Source organism: Macaca nemestrina, chromosome 7 (assembly GCF_043159975.1).
Source record: "Macaca nemestrina isolate mMacNem1 chromosome 7, mMacNem.hap1, whole genome shotgun sequence".
Taxonomy (NCBI): domain Eukaryota; kingdom Metazoa; phylum Chordata; class Mammalia; order Primates; family Cercopithecidae; genus Macaca; species Macaca nemestrina.
The window spans coordinates 162,208,776-162,228,948 of record NC_092131.1 but is presented as its reverse complement, the minus strand read 5'-3'; the positions used below and the strand labels follow the sequence as shown (position 1 = coordinate 162,228,948).

At 43.4% G+C, this 20,173-nt stretch overlaps 1 protein-coding gene across 3 annotated transcripts in view; it reads right to left on the bottom strand.

Annotated features, from left to right (window-relative positions):
- The window catches only part of LOC105492462 (G protein-coupled receptor 176), a 121,017-nt gene extending 106,318 nt beyond the window's left edge, over positions 1–14,699 (bottom strand). The window contains exons 1-2 of one of the 3 annotated variants that reach the window (XM_071067113.1): positions 13,666–13,752; positions 4,416–4,531 (exon numbers count right to left, since the gene is read on the bottom strand). Coding sequence is in view for 2 of the 3 variants with exons in the window: in XM_011759613.3 (XP_011757915.1) it covers positions 13,666–13,837 (172 nt within the window). In the remaining variant the exon portion in view is untranslated. Of the gene's footprint in view, positions 1–3,376; positions 3,871–4,415; positions 4,532–13,665 lie in introns of those variants that run through there. The other 2 variants (XM_011759613.3, XM_011759628.3) reach the window with 2 other exon arrangements.
- Between the last annotated feature and the right edge of the window lie 5,474 nt (positions 14,700–20,173).

Sequence of the window (20,173 nt, the reverse complement as noted above, 5' to 3'; positions counted from 1 at the left end):
GAGGCTACAGTGGGCAGCCTGCACTCCCCAAACTTATGGGGGCAAAGAATGCATGTGTCCCCAGGCTGCTTCTGGCCATACTTTTGACCTAAGACATCTCCAAAGCCTCCAAAAGCTGTAAGGACATCCCACACACATTATGCTGCCTGGTTTAAAATGCTGCCTGTCTTATCTCATAGGCTCATTCTTATTTAAATCAGGTGAAACCTTCTGCCCCTGTGGATTTCCTATCAAGAGACCTGTTGTCCTTCCAGATATCTGGCTTTTGTAAGCACCACTTTAGCTCACTGGGCATGGCCATGTGTGTTTGAATCCTGGCTATGGATGAGATTCATGTTTATTTTCACAAGGGCCCTAAGTCTCATGCAAATCAAAATACTGATTATTTAGTTAATCATCCTATTTAATTGTCCCCAAACATTTCATTCAATCAATCACTATGTATTGAGCACCGACTACACACCCGGCACTGTTCTAGATGTTGGGGACACAGCAGTGCACGAAACAAAGTCCCAGTTCTCAAGGTGCTGCATTCTAATGGAACAGGGGAGAACACTACACAAACAAGATGATTTCTGGGGTTATAACTGCTACAGAGGGAATAAACAGAGTGGTGTGATAGAAGTGATGGGGGAAGACCCGTTAGAGGTGATATTTGAGCTGCAATTTAAAGGATGGGTACAAGCCAGCCATGAGTAGTGTCTAGGAAAGAACATTCTAAGGCAGAGAGAACAACAAAGTCAATGGTCTTTGCAAGTATTGAGCTTGATGTGTTAAAGAAGTGTAAAAAGAGTTTAGAGGTTGTGCAGGATCTCTCTGCTTTGCTCCTCTCCACCTTTCACCTCTTGCTCAGTGCCTTCTGCCTTTCCATTGTCTATTTAACTTGACAATGCCCATGTGATCGAGCCCAGACTCTTATCTGCATTTGGATGCCTGGGCTTAGTGCTAACAAAGGTCCCACTCACCCCTCCAAGCCCTGAGCTTGGATCAGCTGAGGACACTCAATTCACCCCCACAGGAGAGTTCTGTTTTCACAGTCCTGAGAGCTGGCCACTAGCCGTCTAAACCAGAAAACCTGAAGCAGCTCGTTTTCCCAACCACACACCTGCCATATGTCCAGTATTTCATCCATACCCCATAACTGACTGTAGCAAGGGCTGTGTTTCCAGAACTGACCCTTAGCCCTCCCTGCCTGCTGACTTCCCCCGAAGCTCTTAAAACATTCAGGAAAACTGAAGCCGGTTTATGACCTAGAGGCTATTGAGTTCATCATCTTCTGGGTGGCTACATCAAACAGTGCCCATATTTCCCTTTTCTAACACAGCTAGATTTTTTTTTCTTGCCACTAGGTTTTTATGTTAATTAACTATCAGAAACTATTTATCTATAAAAAGCTGTTGATTAAAAATAGATGTTTAGGCCAGGAGTGGGGGTATATGCCTGTAATCCCAGCTACTCAGGAGGCTGAGACAGGAGAATCGCTCAAACCCGGGAGGTGGAGGTTGCAGTGAGCCAAGATCATGTCACTGCACTCCGGTCTAGGTGAAAGAGTGAGACCCTGTCTCAAAAACAAAAAACAAAACAAAATTTTAAAATAGACGTTTAAATAAGAGAGAAAAAGAATCACAGGCTGTGTGCTGATTTGGGACAGTTGCCACAGTATTTCCTGGTTCATTAAAATCTCCCCTGGACCTCTGCCTCTGCACATCCATGAACCTTTGCCAATCCCGCAGCTTCCAACCTTCTTTATGTGCCTGGGCTCTTGGAGCCTAAGCGTGACTTTCTCCTTCCAACTTCTTCCACTGCCAGACTTTATGATCCTCCTCAGTGTAAGCATCTCTTCAGCGGCCAGGCCATCCCTAGCTCCTGCTCAATTCTCCAGGCTCTGGATTGCAGCTGCTCTTCTGGGCATCTGATTTCCATTGCATCAGGCCCTGCAGGGCTGCGAGAATGTGCTATTAAATGAGTCACTAACCCTCTGAACTTGTTCATGCAAATGTAGGATATGAATCGTACATCTGACTTATCTGCCAACAGCACAAAAATACTATATGTTATCAGTCAGGATATTTGTGTGACAGAAACCCAACTCAAACAAGTTTAAGCAATAAAGGAGATTTTTTGTTGTTGTTGTTCATGTAATTGGAAAATGCAGGGGGCAGAATTAGACTCAGGCCCTCCAGGGATACAAACAATCTCTCTCTGTCCTCATTCTCTCCTAAGCAGACAGATACTCCTGGCTTCCATTATCCCTGCTTAGCACTCCTGTGGAAAAAGATGGCGCCTTTAGCAATATCTCTATATCAAGGATGCTGATTGATTTGATTGATCAAGCTTTGATCCTATGACCATTCTTGGTCTAATCCTCATGGACAGGGAAATAGGATACTGGGATCAGTAAAGCCTGAATCATGTGCTCACCCTCGTATCCCAGCGTGGGAGTGGGGCTATACAGAGTACTGTGAGGGGAAGTTATATTTAAAAAAAACACACACACAAAGCAGAAAGTGGCAGATATCATATTCTAGTTCACTCAATATTCCCTCTGTAATCTTTCAACCACCTGCTACCTTCTGCTACAAAGGCTGGAAAGCTTAAAACACTACTTTGCAGACAGGCTTGCAGTGAGGGTGCAGGCTTATGATCCAGGTTCTGCCCAACAGATGTTCCCAAGGAAAGTGGACATGATTAAAGTGGGGTAGGGGCTGGATGCAGAGCCATCAGATTCTTTCTGTAAGGACGGGGAGATGACGGATGCCTCTGGTTCTTCTGGACCAGCTGTGTCCTAGGGTTATGTGCCTAATCCCTCACATAATAGGTGGTACATGGCAACAGCTTCATGGTTTCTGCCAGAACAGTGAAATGACTGTACATATTTCTTGACTGTGTCCCTGGCTCCGTGGCATCTAAGCTTGGTTCCCAGACCCTCTCATAAATTCTAAAAGCAACATAATCTTTGTAATAAATTTCTTTCTTCATAAACTGGCTAGTTTGATACAGAAGTAAAACTAATGCCTTGCCCTGCCGCATTATGCAAGTGTGTGCACATTACATCCCACAGCCAGAAGAAAAACAAAACAAAGCACTTACAGCCGGAACCCCGTCCCTCTCCCAAAACAAAGACTTACTTTAAAAAAACTAAGGCCATTCTATCTAGTTCTGGTTCTCAAAATAAATGAAATCTTGAGCCTTTTCTGTAAGCTACTGTTTTCCGATAAAAACAACTTTGTTGTTTCACAAAGTTATTGCTCTTTTAATGCTGATATCTGAAGGGATGATACAATCTTTGAGGTTATAACACTCATGAAATAACTAACTTTTTTTTACAACCAAAATAACTGTAAATTTGGTAATCTTGAGGTTTTCTTTTAATTACCTGTTGTATATTTCATTTGGCAAGCCAGTCTTTTTAAAGCCTGAACTCCCTTGCAATCCATCTTCACAAGGAAACATTTTTCTTTAAATGCTTTTATAGCTGTGTCTTCTTTTGACAGGAGGATCTGTTGTCTGCAACTAAGAACGCTGATGAATACAGGAAGGGAATGTCACCAGTGGAAGTGCATGTGTTGTGGGAGAGCAATATTGTTAGGAGGAAAGGATGTGCTGAGAAAATAAAAACAGAAAACGTCCCCTACATTGTTTCACAAGGTTATTATGATGACTGAATGAAATAATGTGGTATATGTTGTAAACTATAAATGTGTAAATCTAAGGCTAATGCAATACTCTTGGTTGGGAGTTACCACATTGAAGATAAGTCAAAGGTACCTAATTACACAGAAAGCATTTGTATCAATTGGTAAAAACTTCTGCCGGGCATGGTGGCTCATGCCTGTAATCCCAGCACCTTGGGAGGCCGAAGCTGGTGGATCATGTGAGGTCAGTAGTTTAAGACCAACCTGACCAACATGGTAAAACTCCCATCTCTACTTAAAATACAAAATTAGCTGGGCCTGGTGGGGCTGAGGCAGGAGAATCACTTGAACTTGGGAAGGGGAGGTTGCAGTGAGCCGAGATCACGCCACTGTACTCCAGCCTGGGCAACAAGAGCAAACTGCATCTCAAAAAGAAAAACACAAAACAAAACTTCATGATCACAGGCAAGCAACAGGCAGAAACAACAGGACAAAGACAGGAAGAAGTTTATACTGCACATCAAATTCAGCACAGTGACTAGCTCTGGAATAGACAAGATAGAAAAGGTTGAGGAGAGGCACAGGGAAGATTCAACTGTACCTGCAACATTTTATTTTTATAAAACAGCCGGACGCAGTGGCTCACACCTGTAATCCCAGCACTTTGGGGGGCCAAGGCAGATGGATAACCTGAGGTCAGTAGTTCGAGACCAGCCTGGCCAACATGGTGAAACCCCATCTCTACTAAAAATACAAAAATTAGCCAATGGTGGCATGTACCTGTAATCCCAGCTACTCAGGAGACTGAGGCAGGTGAATCATTTGAATCCAGGAGGTGGAGGTTGCAGTGAGTCAAGATCATACCACTGCACTCCAGTCTGAGCAAGAGTAAGACTCTGTATCAAAAAAATAAAATAAAATAAAATATGAAAGAAACATGACAAAATGTTAACACTGTTATTTCTGAGTGGTAGACTTTTAATAATGTGTTAATTTTTTTCTGTATTTTTTTAAACTCTGCAAAAGAAAAAAAGTGAGTAAATCAGAGAGACTGGACAGGTTTCATGCTTTGCCCCTAACTCTGGTAATTTTGCCCCTAGCGAGGAACTTTAATCAGAAAAGAAAATAAAAAACAAAAAATAAACTATTCCAAAACTAAACTATTCCAAAATAAACCATTGTTACAAACTTATTTAGTGCCAACATACCTAAACACTTGTGGCTTAATCTGAAAGTTTTTTAGTATCTCATTTATGGTGAAGCAAGTTTTCAGTACAGACCAGAAAGAACTGTTTCCTACGATTCTTCCGAATGAAATGTGGCCACTGATCAAAATATCGCTCAGGTCAGTTTGAAGGCACTTCTCTGGAAATTGCTTGCAAATGCAAAAACAAATGAAAACAATAGTAACAACAACAAATTTCCACCTTGAGCAGGGGCATTCAAAAGTTTTCAGTAAGAGAAGCCATGAAGAAACGTCTCCATATATGCTGCAGGGGGAGGATGCTTTGTAAAAACACTGATACAGTGATAACTGAGAAGGTTCAGGGCTATATGCTTAGCTTATTGAGTTTTGGTCATGCCTTACAGTATGTTAAGGGAGGTTTTATTTATACTTAGTTTCCTTCTGTCAATAATCCCTAGCTTCATGATACAATTTTAGTAGAATCAAACTTAAAAGATCCATCCAACCCATTTCTCTCTCTTACCTGTCAAATATATGAAATGTTCAAGTCATCCTTTTTGCTTAAGATACCTTCTTAGGCCGGGCGCGGTGGCTCAAGCCTGTAATCCCAGCACTTTGGGAGGCCGAGACGGGCGGATCACGAGGTCAGGAGATCGAGACCATCCTGGCTAACACGGTGAAACCCCGTCTCTACTAAAAAATACAAAAAACTAGCCAGGCGAAGTGGCGGGCGCCTGTAGTCCCAGCTACTTGGGAGGCTGAGGCAGGAGAATGGCGTGAACCCGAGAGGCGGAGCTTGCAGTGAGCTGAGATCCGGCCACTGCACTCCAGCCTGGGTGACAGAGCATGACTCCGTCTCAAAAAAAAAAAAAAAAAAAAAAAAAAAGATACCTTCTTAAAAAAAAAAAAAAACCTTCAAAGATCACGATTTTAAAATACTTTAATACACTAACATCTGTTAACATCTGCATTTAACATGATTTATTTAGCTACCATAAAGGAATAGAATACAGATACCGCTAACTTTGGAAGAGAGAGGACAAGTCAGCAACTCAGAAGAAGATCATTGGGCATCCACAATGAACAAGAAAACAAGAGGTTTCTGAGAAGAGATGCAATAAAAACTGAAAATGAGTTGATTTTTTTTTAAGATAAAGTTTTCTTATTTTTTAGTTTTGCCTAGGGTAAATCCTTACTACAAAATTTTGCCTAGAGCCACTCCTACCTTCCAGGCTAGGCAAAAATGCCTCTATGTTTTTGTGCTATATGACTGATAACAATTTTCCACCCAGCTAATGTGGTAACTCTCTGACAATAAAACTTTTCATGGCTAGGTGAAGTGGCTCACACCTGTAATCCCAGAACTTTGGGAGGCTGAGGTGAGTGGATCACTTGAGCCCAGGAATTCTGGACCAGCCTGAGGACCATGGTGAAACCCCATCTCTACCAAAAAAAGAATTAGCCAGGTGTGGTGGAGTGCGCCTATACTCCCAGCTACTTGGAGGCTGAGGGAGAAGGATCACCTGAGCCTGAGAGGTTGAGGCTGCAATGAGCCGTGATGACACGACATCACTCCAGCCTGGGTGACAGAGTGACACCCTGTCTCAAAAAAAAGAAAGAAAAAAACAAACTTTCACAACAGTTTCCAGTCACTATAGAATCTAAATGGTTTATTCAGATAAGTGACATATGCAGAAACTGGCAAACTCTAGGGACAAGAGACTTTGAGACTTGGACACCCCAGAGGAAAACACAGCTATGTTTCTATGTTCCCATTTTGAGACAAATTTCCTCCTAGTCTACAAAATGTCACCAAATAAAACAAAAGTATATTCATGGCAGAACCAGGGGTATTTGGAGCTGTCTGGCAGTTCCTAAAAAGAATAGAGTTACCATATGATATAGCAATTTCACTCCTAGGTATATACTCAAGAGAACTGAAACATATGTCCACATAAAAGCTCGTACGTAAATATTCAGAGCAGCATTATTCATAACTGCCAAAAAGTAGGAACAACCCAAATGTCTATCAAACGAATGGATAAACAAAATGTAATATATCCATACAATGGAATATTATTCAGCAATAAAAAAGTGCTAATATATGCTAAAACATGGATGAATCCTGAAAACATTATGCTAAGTGAAAAAGCCAGTCACAAAAGTCCACATATTGTGTGACAGATCTATGGAACGGGTAAGTTATAGAAACGGAAAGTAGGGCCGGGCCTGGTGGCTAACACCTATAACCCCAGGACTTTGGGAAGCTGAGGTTGGCAGATCGCTTGAGTCCAGGAGTTTGAGACCAGCCTGGGCAACATGGCAAAACTCTATCTCGACAAAAAATACAAAAATTAGCTGGGCATGGTGGCATACGCTTGTAGTCCCATCTATTCAGAGGGCTGAGGGGAGAATCACTTGAGCCCTGGAAGTGGAGGTTGCAGTGAACTGAGATCGCACCACTGTACTCCAGCCTGGGAGACAGAATAAGACTCTTTCCGGAGAAAGAAAAGAAAGAAAAGAAAGGAAAGAAAGGAAGGAAGGAAGGAGGGAAGGAGGGAAGGAGGGAAGGAGGGAAGGAAGAAAGGAAAGAAAGGAGGGAGGGAGGGAGGGAGGGAGGGAGGAAGGCAGGAAGGAAAGCAGGAAGGAAGGCAGGAAGGAAGACAGGAAGGAAGGCAGGAAGGAAGGAAGGAAGGAAGGAAGGAAGGAAGGAAGGAAGGAAGGAGAGACTAAATGAGTGGTGGTTGCCTAGGACTCAAACTATTGAGGGGAAAAAGGCAGTGCCACTACCGAAGGATACATAGTTTCTTTATGGGATGATAAAAATCTTCTGGAATTCAATAGTAGTAGTAGTTGTACTACTTTGTGAATATGCTAAAAACCATTGAGTTGGCCAGGCGCGGTGGCTCACGCCTGTAATCCCAGCACTTTGGGAGGCCGAGGCGGGTGGATCACGAGGTCAGGAGATCGAGACCATCCTGGCGAACACAGTGAAACCCCATCTCTACTAAAAATGCAAAAAAATTAGCCAGGCGTGGTGGTGGGCACCTGTAGTCCCAGCTACTTGGGAGGCTGAGGCAGGACAATGGCGCGAACCCAGGAGGCGGAGCTTGCAGTGAGCCCAGATCACACCACAGCACTCCAGCCCAGGAGACAGAGCCAGACTCCGTCTCAAAAAAAAAAAAAAAAAAAAAACACCATTGAGTTGTACTCTTTAATTGGATGGATTCTATATTGTATGAATTTTATCTCAATAAAGCTTTTTTTTTTTAATTTTCACCACAGAATGTAATTTCCAAGAAGAATTCTATCATATAGACATATAGAAATAAAAGACAAAGTAAGGCAATTTGATTCAATACATTAAGCTAGTAACTATTGATCCCACCACCTCCTGCCTCCTCAGGCATCAATTCGGGATATCTTATTCTTTCTTTTTTTTTTTTTTTTTTTGAGAAGGAGTCTCACTCTGTCACCCAGGCTGGAGTACAGTGGCATGATCTCTGCTCACTGCAACCTCTGCCTCCTGGGTTCAAGCCATTCTCCTGCTTCAGCCTCCTGAATAGCTGAGATTATAGGCACCTACCACCATGCCCAGCTAATTTTTGTATTTTTTACTAGAGACAGGATTTCACCATGTTGGCTAGGCTGGTCTCGAACACTTCAAGTGATCAACCCGCCTTGGCCTCCCAAAGTGCTGGGATTACAGGCATGAGCCACCACACCTGGCCCAGGATACCTTATTCTTAATGTAGTCTGCTAGGTTTTTAGGCATACAAAAGACAGAAACTCCATGTAGAGGTACGGCTGTTGATATTATATTATTATTGGCTGTAAGTACTGTTAACTAAAAATGATCCTGAGTAATTATAAATTATAAGCACAAACTAGTATTATAGTATTAACACATCTTCTATCAAACATTTAACTAAGGAACTCCAAGAATTATCTAGGTATTATCTGGTTAATTTCAAACACTATCAAAAGCACAAGTATACTTCTCTATCAAACAAGTACCATGAACCTTCCTGGTACCCCATATGATTTTGCTCAAAGACTATAAGCAAGCATGAGCAAAACTAGTGTCTATCCAACAGATCTGCTGAACAGATTTAACAAGTCGATTTCCCACCTTTCCCTTCAAATGAATACTTCAATAACCACCTCATGGAATCAAGCCACAGGCAAGGTTGATCTTTACTTAGGGTCATCAATTTCACATGCTCACTATAGACCATTCATAAGTGTATTAGTCTGCTTCAGCTGCTATAACAAAATGCCAAAAGCTGGGTGGCTTTAAAAATAGACATTTATTTCAGCTCTAGAGGTCAGGAAGTCTGAGATCAGAGTGCCAACATGGTCGGGTTCTGGAGAGGGCCCTCTTCCTGGTTTGCAAACAGCTGCCTTCTGCCATATCCTCACATGGTGCAAAGAAAGAGAGGGCAAGCTCTCTGGTTCCTTCTTATAATGTTACTAATCCCATCTTGAGAACTCTATCCTCATGACCTCATCTAAACCTAATTACTTCCCAAAAGTACTACATCCTAATAACATTGGGGGTTAGGGCTTCAACATATGAATCTGAGGGGGAATATAAACATTCAGTCTATAAAGGAAAGGGAATATAGCTTAAGAATAAGAACCATACATTTGGCAGTCTAGCCAGACAAAGGGAAGCTGATTTCTCTATTTTAAAAATGTTAAAAATCAGCCCGACACAGTGGCTCACTCCTGTAATCCCAGAACTTTGGGAGGGTGAGGCAGATGGATCACCTGAGGTCAGGAGTTCAAGACCAGCCTGGCCAACTTGGTGAAACCCCATCTCTACTAAAAACACACAAAAAAATTAGCTGAGCATTGTGGCAGGCACCTGTAATCCCAGCTACTTGGGAGGCTGAGGCAGGGAGAATTGCTTGAACCCAGGAGGTAGAGGTTGCAGTGAGTCGAGATTGTGCCACTGCACTCCAGCCTGGGCAACAGAGCGAGATGCTGTCTCAAAAAAAAAAAAAAAAAAAGTAAAAAATAAATTGCAATGTAGGATACATACTTGTGGGTTATTACCCACCATGTTAATTTTCTTTAAATAAAAGCAAATTCATTTATAAAAATCTCTTATACCTCCGATAATGATTGGCACAGATGACAGGCAACTTCCAGTTGGAAGTTCCTGTCTTCCAATTTCCAGTTAAATTGGAAACGGTGATTCCAGATCTTTTGGAGTCTTTGATTTCACACTTTTGACTACTAAAAGTGATTGGTGCCACTGAAGAGGAATCTAAATTATTTTACTCTATTTCAGTATCTACAACATACCCTAAAGATATGCCAAGATGTTGTATAAAGAAGGCTGAGAAACACTAGTTTATGCAAACCCCCAAAATACATATTATTTGAATAATATTATGTACAAGTCTTGCGTTCATTTTCAACACAGCAAATAATGTATCTTCCGGTTGGAATATTACAATTATTCCAAGTTCTTAGGGATTTTTCCTAATACAAGACACTAAAATAGTTTTCAAAAAGAGGTACAAGACACCAGTAGTACAAGTGAATTATTTTCACATAATAATGGGCCTCTGGAAATCTCAATAAAAAGAAGTCTATTTAGAGAATATAAGTATATTTAAATTTGTTTAAAGAGAGGAAAAAAAACTAATTTGTCTATGTTTGGGAGCAGAAGAAATAAGTAAACTAAAGTAAGTTACTTAAATCAGTTATTTATCCAGGTACTATTCCATCCTCCCACAATTTACTTTTCAATCATACAGATTCCTTTTCTTTTATTCCTAATCTATGATTTTTCTCTATTTGGAGGCTTTATGAAATGTGCTTCCCAAGTTTACTTGCCTTGCATCTGACTGCACATGGCTTTGAAACTTAAGCTCTGAGCCTCAACAGACATTATCAGAATTCTAATGTACACAGATGCGCTTGAATGGGACAAGTCCTTAGAGAACAATGAATCAAGAATACCACTAAGTAGGCAGGGCGCCGTGGCTCACGCCTGTAATCCCAGCACTTTGGGAGGCTGACGCAGGTGGATCAACTGAGCTCAGGAGCTGGAGACCAGCCTGACCAACATGGTGAAACCCCATCTCTACTAAAAATACAAAAACTTAGCCAGGCGTGGTGGCAGGCACCTGTAATCCCAGCTACTCGGGAGGCTGAGGCAGGAGAATCACTTGAAGCCAGGAGGCAGAGGATGCAGTGAGCCGAGCTGAGATTCTGCCATTGCACTCCAGCCAGGGCAACAAGAGCGAAACTCCGTCTCAAAAAATAAAATAAAATAAAATAAATAAGTAACAAGTATATAGTATATCATAATGTTGTGATTCAGCTGAACTTTTTTTTTCCTTTTGGAGATGGAGTCTCACTCTGTTGCCCAGGCTGGAGTACAGTGGCAAAATCTCGACTCACTGCAACCTCCATCTCCTGGGTTCTAGCGATTCTCCTGCCTCAGCTTCCTGAGCGGCTGGGATTACAGGTGCATGCCACCACACGTGGCTAATCTTTGTATTTTTAATAGAGTTGGGATTTCATCATGTTGGCCAGGCTGGTCTCAAACTCCTGATCTCAAGTGATCCACCAGCCTCGGCCTCCCAAAGTGTTTCGACTACAGGTATGAGCCACCACGCCCAGCCCAGCTAAACTTTTAAGGAAACCAGACATACTGTCCAGATTTATGGGGTTTTTTCTGCATATAAAAAGGAGCAAATTTAATTCTCTTTTAGGAGAGTCCATGTAATGTTGAAGGGGTAACAGAAGACTCCCAGCTGGGCGCGGTGGCTCAGCCTGTAATCCCAGCACTTTGGGAGGCCAAGGCAGGTGATCACAAGGTCAGGAGTTCAAGATCAGCCTGGCCAACATGGTGAAACCCCGTCTCTACCAAAAATACAAAAATTGGCCAGACGTGGTGGTGGGTGCCTGTAATCCCAGCTACTCCGGGGGGCTGAGGCAGGAGAATCGCTTGAACCCAGGAGGCAGAGGCTGCAGTGAGCCAAGATCGTGCCATTGCACTCCAGCCTGGGCAACAAGAGTGAAACTCTGTCTTAAAAAAAAAAAAAAAAAAGACTCCTTAGCTTATCAGGCACCAAAGATCAAGAGGAAATCAGGTTGTCCTTTGGAGACATCTACTAAAGAAGGTTTTGCATGTCACTCACAAGTGCTATGTGGACAAAAGCTGAAATAAGGGCAGATTTATCTAGAAATTCCTGAATCGAATGCAACCTACAATAACGGAAAGGGCATGAGTAACAGAAGTAGCATTCATTAAATATTCACTATTTGCTATGTCTTTTACATACATGTCCTGTCTTCTATTTCAATAGTACTCAAATTTTTAGACTCAAACCATGAGAAAATTTCTCAGAATTTCTCCTCCCAACACCATCTTTCTTCAGAGTTAAAGTTATCCGTGGGGATAGAAAAAAACATATGTATGTATGGATGGATGGATGGATGTATATGTATATTGGGGGGAAACCTGCAGAAATAAAAATACAGTAACTTCTACTACCTCTCCAATAACCCACACTTTAAGTGTGACAATACTCAGAATTTAACTCCCAAAAACCTACAATGCATCATGAACACTGAAAGTATTTTGAACATAGGCTTTTGCTTTGCTAATGTGCATTTAACATCCCAGTCACAAAAGCACATCTTAAAACACACACACACACCTAGATATAGCAATACTAATATCTACTCCTGAAAATATCCTCGTGACAAACAAATGGAAGAGAAATACTATGATAGAGTAGAATGGAATGATGACAATAGAAAGTATGAAGGGAAATTCCAAACATTTGAAATTCTTCTAAAAATAGTCTATTAAATGTCAGTTATCTTGGTTTCCATAGAAATTCACAAGTGTCTGCAAAAAGTAACCTATTCCTACTTTGAAACTTTACGACTGTTCTTGCCAATAACATCACATCCTTATAAACGCCACATTGGGGACACGGGAAAGGAAGCCACATATATCCAAGTGGTATGCAATATGTTCAGAAGACCTCAATAGAAATGAATATTGCTTGCATCATTTAATGTTTGAAGAGGAGCGATAAAGACTATTGTCATTTAAGAGTAGTGAGAAGTACAGGTAGTTCTCACGCTAGGAGGCTAATATGTTACTACTCACTCATTTCAATTCGTTGATCTTTTCTTCCCTGAACGACTATACCTAAATCTGGGATGTGTGTGTGTGTATTTTATCCTACCTTTATTCTGTACCTTAACACATAGATGGGGAAGTAGAGTGGGTTTTATTTTGTTGTTTTAAAATCATCTACAGGCGACATATAGCTTAACTTCACAGGGTTGTTTACCAGCAGGTCGGTGTTCTGAAGAAGCACGCCGTAAAACATGCACAGAATAAGGGTCTATCAAAATAATCGTATATATTACTATTTCGATATATATATGGAATGATGGGATGGCAAAACATCTTTAACAGAATGGGTAACACTCCTTTCAATCATCAGTAACAAATTCCCACAGGATCTTTATTCCTCGCTATTTGTAAACAAGAGCTGAAGCCAGCCGGGCACCCAGGAGCGTTCCGCGAGGGCCATCTGAGGAGGGGGACCCCCGCCTGGATCCCGCTCCATCCTCGGGCCACGAGGAAGCCCTGTTGGAACTCTTCTGCTCCCGCGTGGAGGCTGGAGTCCACCGTCCCCGCTTAACTACACTGCAGCTACCCGGGATCCTTAAGCCTCCTCCAACTCTGCACTTTGCCAGGCACCCGAAACCCACGGTGGCTGGGCGGCCCTGCTCCCGGCTCTCCGAGCCTGTACCCTCGGGGAGGCCCGGGCCGGAGGCACCCCGCGGGAGGCTTACCGAGCAGCGAGCCTATGAAGATGACGACCTGCACGGTGGTGGTGAACTGGCGGTACAGCTGCGCCTCGCCGAACTCCCCGAGCGCGCTGCGGTTCACGCCAGCAGCCTCGGCGCCGGACGCGTTGTGCGGCTCGCTGGCGTTTGGAGAGATCCAGCTCCCGTTATGTCCCATGGCGAGGCTGGGACTCCGGCTCCGCGCGCCGCCCGCCTCGGAGCCCCGCGCGGAGCCTCTCCTCCTCCGGGTGAGGAGGGACGCGCGGGCGCCTGGTGGAGTCCTGGAGGAGCCGGGGCAGCCGACGGGTCCCCTCACGTCTCCACATCGCCAACCCCGGCGCCCAGGAGGCGGGGAGGGAGGGAGGAGCGGCTGCGCCCCATGCCCACTCCCTCCTGGATTCCCGTCAGCAGCCACATGAAGGCAGCACGGTCAGAGCCCGCCGAGCGTCGTCCGTCCCTCCTCCAGGGTGGTCAGCGTGGCCCAGCCCACTCGGCAGGAATGGAAACAGAAGAAGGCATTCGATGCTCAAGGAGGGCGCTCTCCGCTCCCGCTGCCTCCTTCAACCGCGGGTCCTCCGCCCCCCCGAGGGCTAGGGCATCCCTCTCCAGTCCCCTCGGGCTGACGCACTGGGCCCCTCTCCTCAGCGGGAGGAGAACGTTTGGCCGAAGCTATTTTTCAGTCCTGCTGGCTTCGAAGCTGGATGGCGATGTGAAGCCAACGAAATGCCCACGCCGAGTGGCCGGAGCCACGAGGGGACCCCCGAGTGCCCGACAGCGCCCATGGCTTGGGCGGAAAGCCCTGAGTGCCCACAGCAGCCTGGCCCTGCGCGCCCAGCCTCCCGACAAGACGCCCGTGCTGGGTCCTGCTTCCCAGCCCCTCACTGGGGGCTCCGACCTCCTGCCTCAGCACCGGCAGCGGGGACCCCGTTCCGCAGCGCCTTTTTGCCTCTGCATGGCTGGGCGCCCCCTTTCCTATCCCCCTTCGGGCCCTCGGCCGCTAGAACAGAGCTTGACAGCCAGGCGGGGAAGAGGGAGGACGCCCCCAGCGGGGCAGTGGCACCGTCTGCGCGGCTGCTAGACTCTTGGTGCGCGCCTGGGGCAGCCGGGGACGCGCGGCTGGCGAGGATGGTCACGTGGCACTCGCGGCCCCGCCTCTCGCGCCCAGGCTGCCGCGGGGAGGGCGCCATCTTGGCCCCGCGGAGCGTGACTGTCTCGGCTGGAAGCGTGGGTGGCCGGAGGATCCGTGACTGGCTGTCGTGGACACGCTCGCTACACCTCCCGGAGCTTCGCTCCATTTACTATTAACTGTCGTTACTTCTCTGTATCTCGTTAGCAGGGGCTGCCTGCGGTCCTAGAATTACACGTCCCTGCCACCTGGGCAGGAAGCCCAGTCTCCCGGCCCCTCAGTCAGGCCTTGGGTGTATCTGGAGCATTTAAGAAAAATGAAATATAGAAACTCAGTGCATGGTTTTCTGGGCCTTTTTATTGAATATCATTTGTAAAATGTACACAATATAACCCAGGCCTAGTGGATTCCAGGACAGAAAAGGTTGGGAGCTGGGATAGTCAAGTAAACAAGAAGAAATAGTAAAGTAAGAGATGCCAAGTGGGAGAGGAAACTGTATGGATGCAGAGAGAGGATCTGGGGTAAAGAGAAAAAAGATGCATGGTCGACTTTATGGAAACTCATTTCTTTTTAATAAGTGAAGTACATGGTAGAAGACTGACATGTTGATTATGGGACTGGGACAAAGGACAGTAACTCAAGAATTGATTAAAATTACAGTTATTCCTTGGTTGCCCCAAGGATGGTCCTGGTATAATATGGCTATTTCCTTTTCACTGGTAACCCTTATTTACTCTTGAAAGGGTAAAAAAAATCCGTGTCTTGTACATATTTGGAGTCTCACAATATCTTCACATAGTAATCTATGTGAGAATTATTTTAAACATTTTGGAGACCGAAAAGGGGAGAGAGAAAAAGACAGAAAATTACTAATTACACTAATTGTATTTTTCCCCCAAGAACGCCATTACCAGTGGTTAACATTGGTTCCAAGAGTCCAAATATAGTTTTCAAGATGAAACCCTTTACACTATAATCATTAGAAACCAAAAATTATAATAATTCACCAACATCCAGCATACTCATTGAGGAAGGGTTGAAGAATGTGTGTAAATAGAGTTGCTTGATATCAGTTATAAAAATACTCCTTTACCTACCTTCACCCTCCATCCCGAATTCAAAACTAGTAAGAGTTGGGATAAAGGTATAGAAAAGAATCAGTTTTGCAGTTGTAAAGAATGGAGAAAGCAAGAAACCACTCTCATGTTTTCATTCTGAGAAGATATCGCTAAATGCTCAACAACCCCTCAATTGGTGTTAGGGTATATGGTTAGTAGAATCAAGAAATAACCCAATCAGCTGAGATCACCATGATTCTCAGACTTGAGAAAGGATTGCCTCTCAAAAATGAAGGGCTAAGGACAGGAACAGAGAGTAGCACAATTCTTAATAGTTGTGTGCTGTGTGAGTTTTTTTTAAGGATGAGTCAGAAGATCTTAAAATTGGTGATGTCAAAGATTGGACACAATTTAAATATGTATTAAATGTCTATAGTAGTGTTTTTTATAACTGTCTGGTCATCTATCAGTGCACAACAAACCGTTACAAATTTAGTGGCTTAGAGCATGACTCCACAAGTGTAGCTCAGAGTTGCTGCCTGGGTCTGGGATCTGAAGGCTTGTTCACTCACATGTCTGGCTGTGGATGTTGGCTATTGACTGGGAACTCAGCTGGAACATCTGTGTGTGGCCTCTCCATGTGGCTGTTTGGTTTCCTCACAGCCTGGCAGTTATGCTCCAAAAGTGAGCATGCCAAGAGAGACAAGAGTCCCAAGAGGACAAGGCAGAAGCTGCACTGATACTTTTTTCTCTCTCTCTCTCTTTTTAGGTTAGCCAAGTGAAGCAGTGGTAGTGGAGAAGGAACAAAGAAATCTGTAAAGTAGTTGTGATCAATTAGTTGTAAACACCACTGCACTCAGACGAGCTTGCACTGACTTTTATGACCTAATCTCAGAGGTTGTACAGTGTCACTGCCACTGTCCTCTACTTGTTGAAGCAGCTACAAACACACCATATTTAAGTAAAGGGGACACTAATTGGGAGGAGTGTTAGTCACATTATAAGAAGAGCATGTGGAATGAGAGATAGTAGAGATATTGCAGTCATTTAAGGAAAATATAACCTCCCATAATGTTAAGATATATTTTCCTTTTGTAAAAAAAAGAAAAAAAAAATGTACCATTTCAGGCCGGGCGTGTTGGCTCACACCTGTAATCTTAGCATTTTGGGAGGCTGAGGCCGGTGGATCACCTGAGGTCAGGAATTGGAGACCAGCCTGGCCAACATGGCGAAACCTCGTCTCTGCTAAAAATACAAAAATTAGCCGGGTGTGGTGGCAGGCGCCTATAATCCCAGCTACTTGGAAGGCTGAGGCAGGAGAATCACTTGAACCCAGGGGCGAGGTTGCAGTGAGCCAATATTGCCATTGCACTCCAGCCTGGGCAACAGAGTGAAACTCCATCTCAAAAAAACAAAACAAAAAAACTAAAACGTACCCTTTCAAATTTTTTTCTGAAATTAAACCTGAAAAGGTCAAAAAACACATAAATTACAGTCCATTTCAATTACTTACCATGTACAGGTATTGTCTAAGTCTATAGTAGTTCGGACTATAGTAGTTCAAAATACCTTACACAAGGCAGCTTATGAAAAACAGAAGTTTATTTCTCATAGTTCTGAAGGCTGGGAAGTCCGAGTTCAAGTTACTGGCAGATTCAGTGCCTGTTGAGGGACTGCTTTTGGTTCACAAATAGTGCCTTCTATCTGTCTCCTCATGTGGTAGAAGGGTGCCTTTTTTATTAGTACCTCTATTTATTTTATTTTTTCAAGAGACAGGGGTTTTACTGTGTTGCCCAGGCTAGCCTCAAACTCCGGGCTTGAGCAATCCTCCCACCTCAGCCTCCCAAGTAGTTGGGACTACAGGCGCACATTAAAACACCTGGTTCCTATTAGTGCTTCTTTTTTTTTATAAAGGCACTAATCTCTTCTATGGCACCATAGCCATCATGACCTAATTACCTCCCAAAGATCCCATCCCCTAATACCGTCACATTGGTGATGAGGTTTCAATATATGAATTTGGGGGGCTGGGGACACAAACATTCACACCATAGTAGGTGTTACATTGATATGAGCTGGTAAGTGTTAACACCTGGCAGCAATCAGCTATACAGCCATAGGTGAAGGCAGGTGATTAGAATTACCGGCCAACACATTTATGTGCTAGCTAATTTTTATTCAAAACTTTCTGAAGCTACAACCAAAGCAGTTAATGGGAAATGGAGTAGAGTAAAAACTAGGCAATCTCTCACTCTAGATAATGCTGTTAAAAGTAATTTTTCCTCCCAGTCCTCTCCTGTAATGAATAGTATAAGAAGGTATCCTCCAAACCTACTGGCACCTTGTGTTTCCAAAGTTTTAGTTGTCATGATAGTTAATTTTGTGTCCCAACTTGACTGGGTTAAGGGATGCCCAAATAGGTAGGAAAACATTATTTCCCGGTGTATCTGTGAGGGTGTTTCTAAGATAAGATTAACATTTGAATGGGTAGACTGAGTAAAGCAGACTATCCTGCCCCATGTGGGTGGGCGTTATCTGAATGGTTGAAGGCCAAATTAGAACAAAAAAGCTGAGTAGAGAGGATTCCCTCTGCCTGACTGCCTTCGAACTGGGACAGTGGCTGTTTCCTGCCTTTGGACTTGAACTGAAACATCAGCTCTTCCTGAGTCTTGAGCCTCCTGGCTTTTGAACTGAAACAACAGTAATGGCTCTCCTGGTTGTCAGGCCTTTCGACTTGGGCTAGAACTACACCGTCAGTTCTCCTGGGTCTCCAGCTTGCCAACTGCAAATCTTGGGACTTGTCAGCCTCCAGCCTCCATAACTGCATGAACCAATTTTTTGTAATAAATCTCTTTCTATATGTCTATTTATTCTATTGGTTCTGTTTCTCTGGAGAACCCTAATGCCATAGGTAATTTAAAAAACAAAAAAACAAACAAAAAAAAACTCTTTCCTTCTCTGTTTTTCTCTTATACTTTTGTGGTGTAGTGATAGGCAAAATCACATAGGTGCTAATAAGTACTTTTCCAACAAGTACTTAACCTTGTTTAGGTGATAATCACTTGTCTTACCTTTGTATTCAGAAGAATTCCCAATTCCAACTTTCTTAGATATTTATTGAAGAGCAGGAGGAGGGCTGGGTGGAGGGAAGAAGAGATGGAATAGGATTTAGGATCATTGCAAAGACCGAGATAGTTGGGGAACGTAAAGGTTTTATGTGCCTTTCTTCTTCCTCCTCCCTCTGGCTCCCCATCATACACCCTCACATGCCCCGATGTGGCCTCTTACTAAACAGGGAGAGAAGAGAAGAGGTGGAGAAAACGAAGTATTTTGTGTTGGTAAGCCCAAGCAGCAGCATGCTGAGAAAAGAGGAGTTTTTATGGCCCTTGGCTACCCATCTGGAGTAAGTAGCTCTGTTTCCAAATGGCTCTGTCTATGCCAATGTAAAAAGACATGGATAATGCAGATTATTGTGTAGACATTACTAATATTCAACAATATCTCATTTTCCTCTTCTTCCAGGCATACAGAAGACTATATTTATCAGCTGCCTTTGCAGGTGGGCAGGGTCATGTGACTATTATGACTAATAAAATGTGAGCAAAAGGGACAAGTCACTTGTGGGCTGAGGCAGTGAAAAGTTGTTTGTGATTCTCAAATCTCCTGTTCTGCCATTGCAATTGTGGAAGGAGATTTATGTTGAAATGGAAGAGCCAAAAGATTGAAGTAGTCTATGTCTCAGTCACCATATGGGAGGGCAAATGCCATGGAGAACTACCCAGACACACAAGAAGTTTGTGTGAATAAGAAATAAAACTTTGTTGTATAAGCAATCATGATTTTTGGAGTTGCTTATTATCACAGCATAACCCAGCCTATCCTGGCAGACGTTGTTATGAAAATTGGGGCCTGCATATTTAAGAGAGCACAGATTGTATTTCTGGGGAATGGAAGGTTTTAAGTCAGGACTTTAAAACTTTTCTGTGTATATTAGTAGTGGCAATAAGGATATCCTATCCTTATAAAATGAAAGTGGTAGCTGATAGTAGAGCCTCTGGGCATCTTTGAATTAGACTATTGGGCTTTTCACATCAAAAAAAGCATATTGGTCTCTGATAAACTTATGTTGTTGAAACAGTATTTTGGAGAGTACTTAAGCTTGGGGTAGGCAATAACCCATTTGTCTTTTCTTGGAGACCTAGATTGTCTCTTTACACAGGTTTCTACTAACGCTTTCAAGATAAAGAACCTAATATGGAGAGATAAGGGAGTATGAATATTGATGGCAGTTGTACCTCTTGAATATTTTGTTGTTGCTGTTATTGGTTTT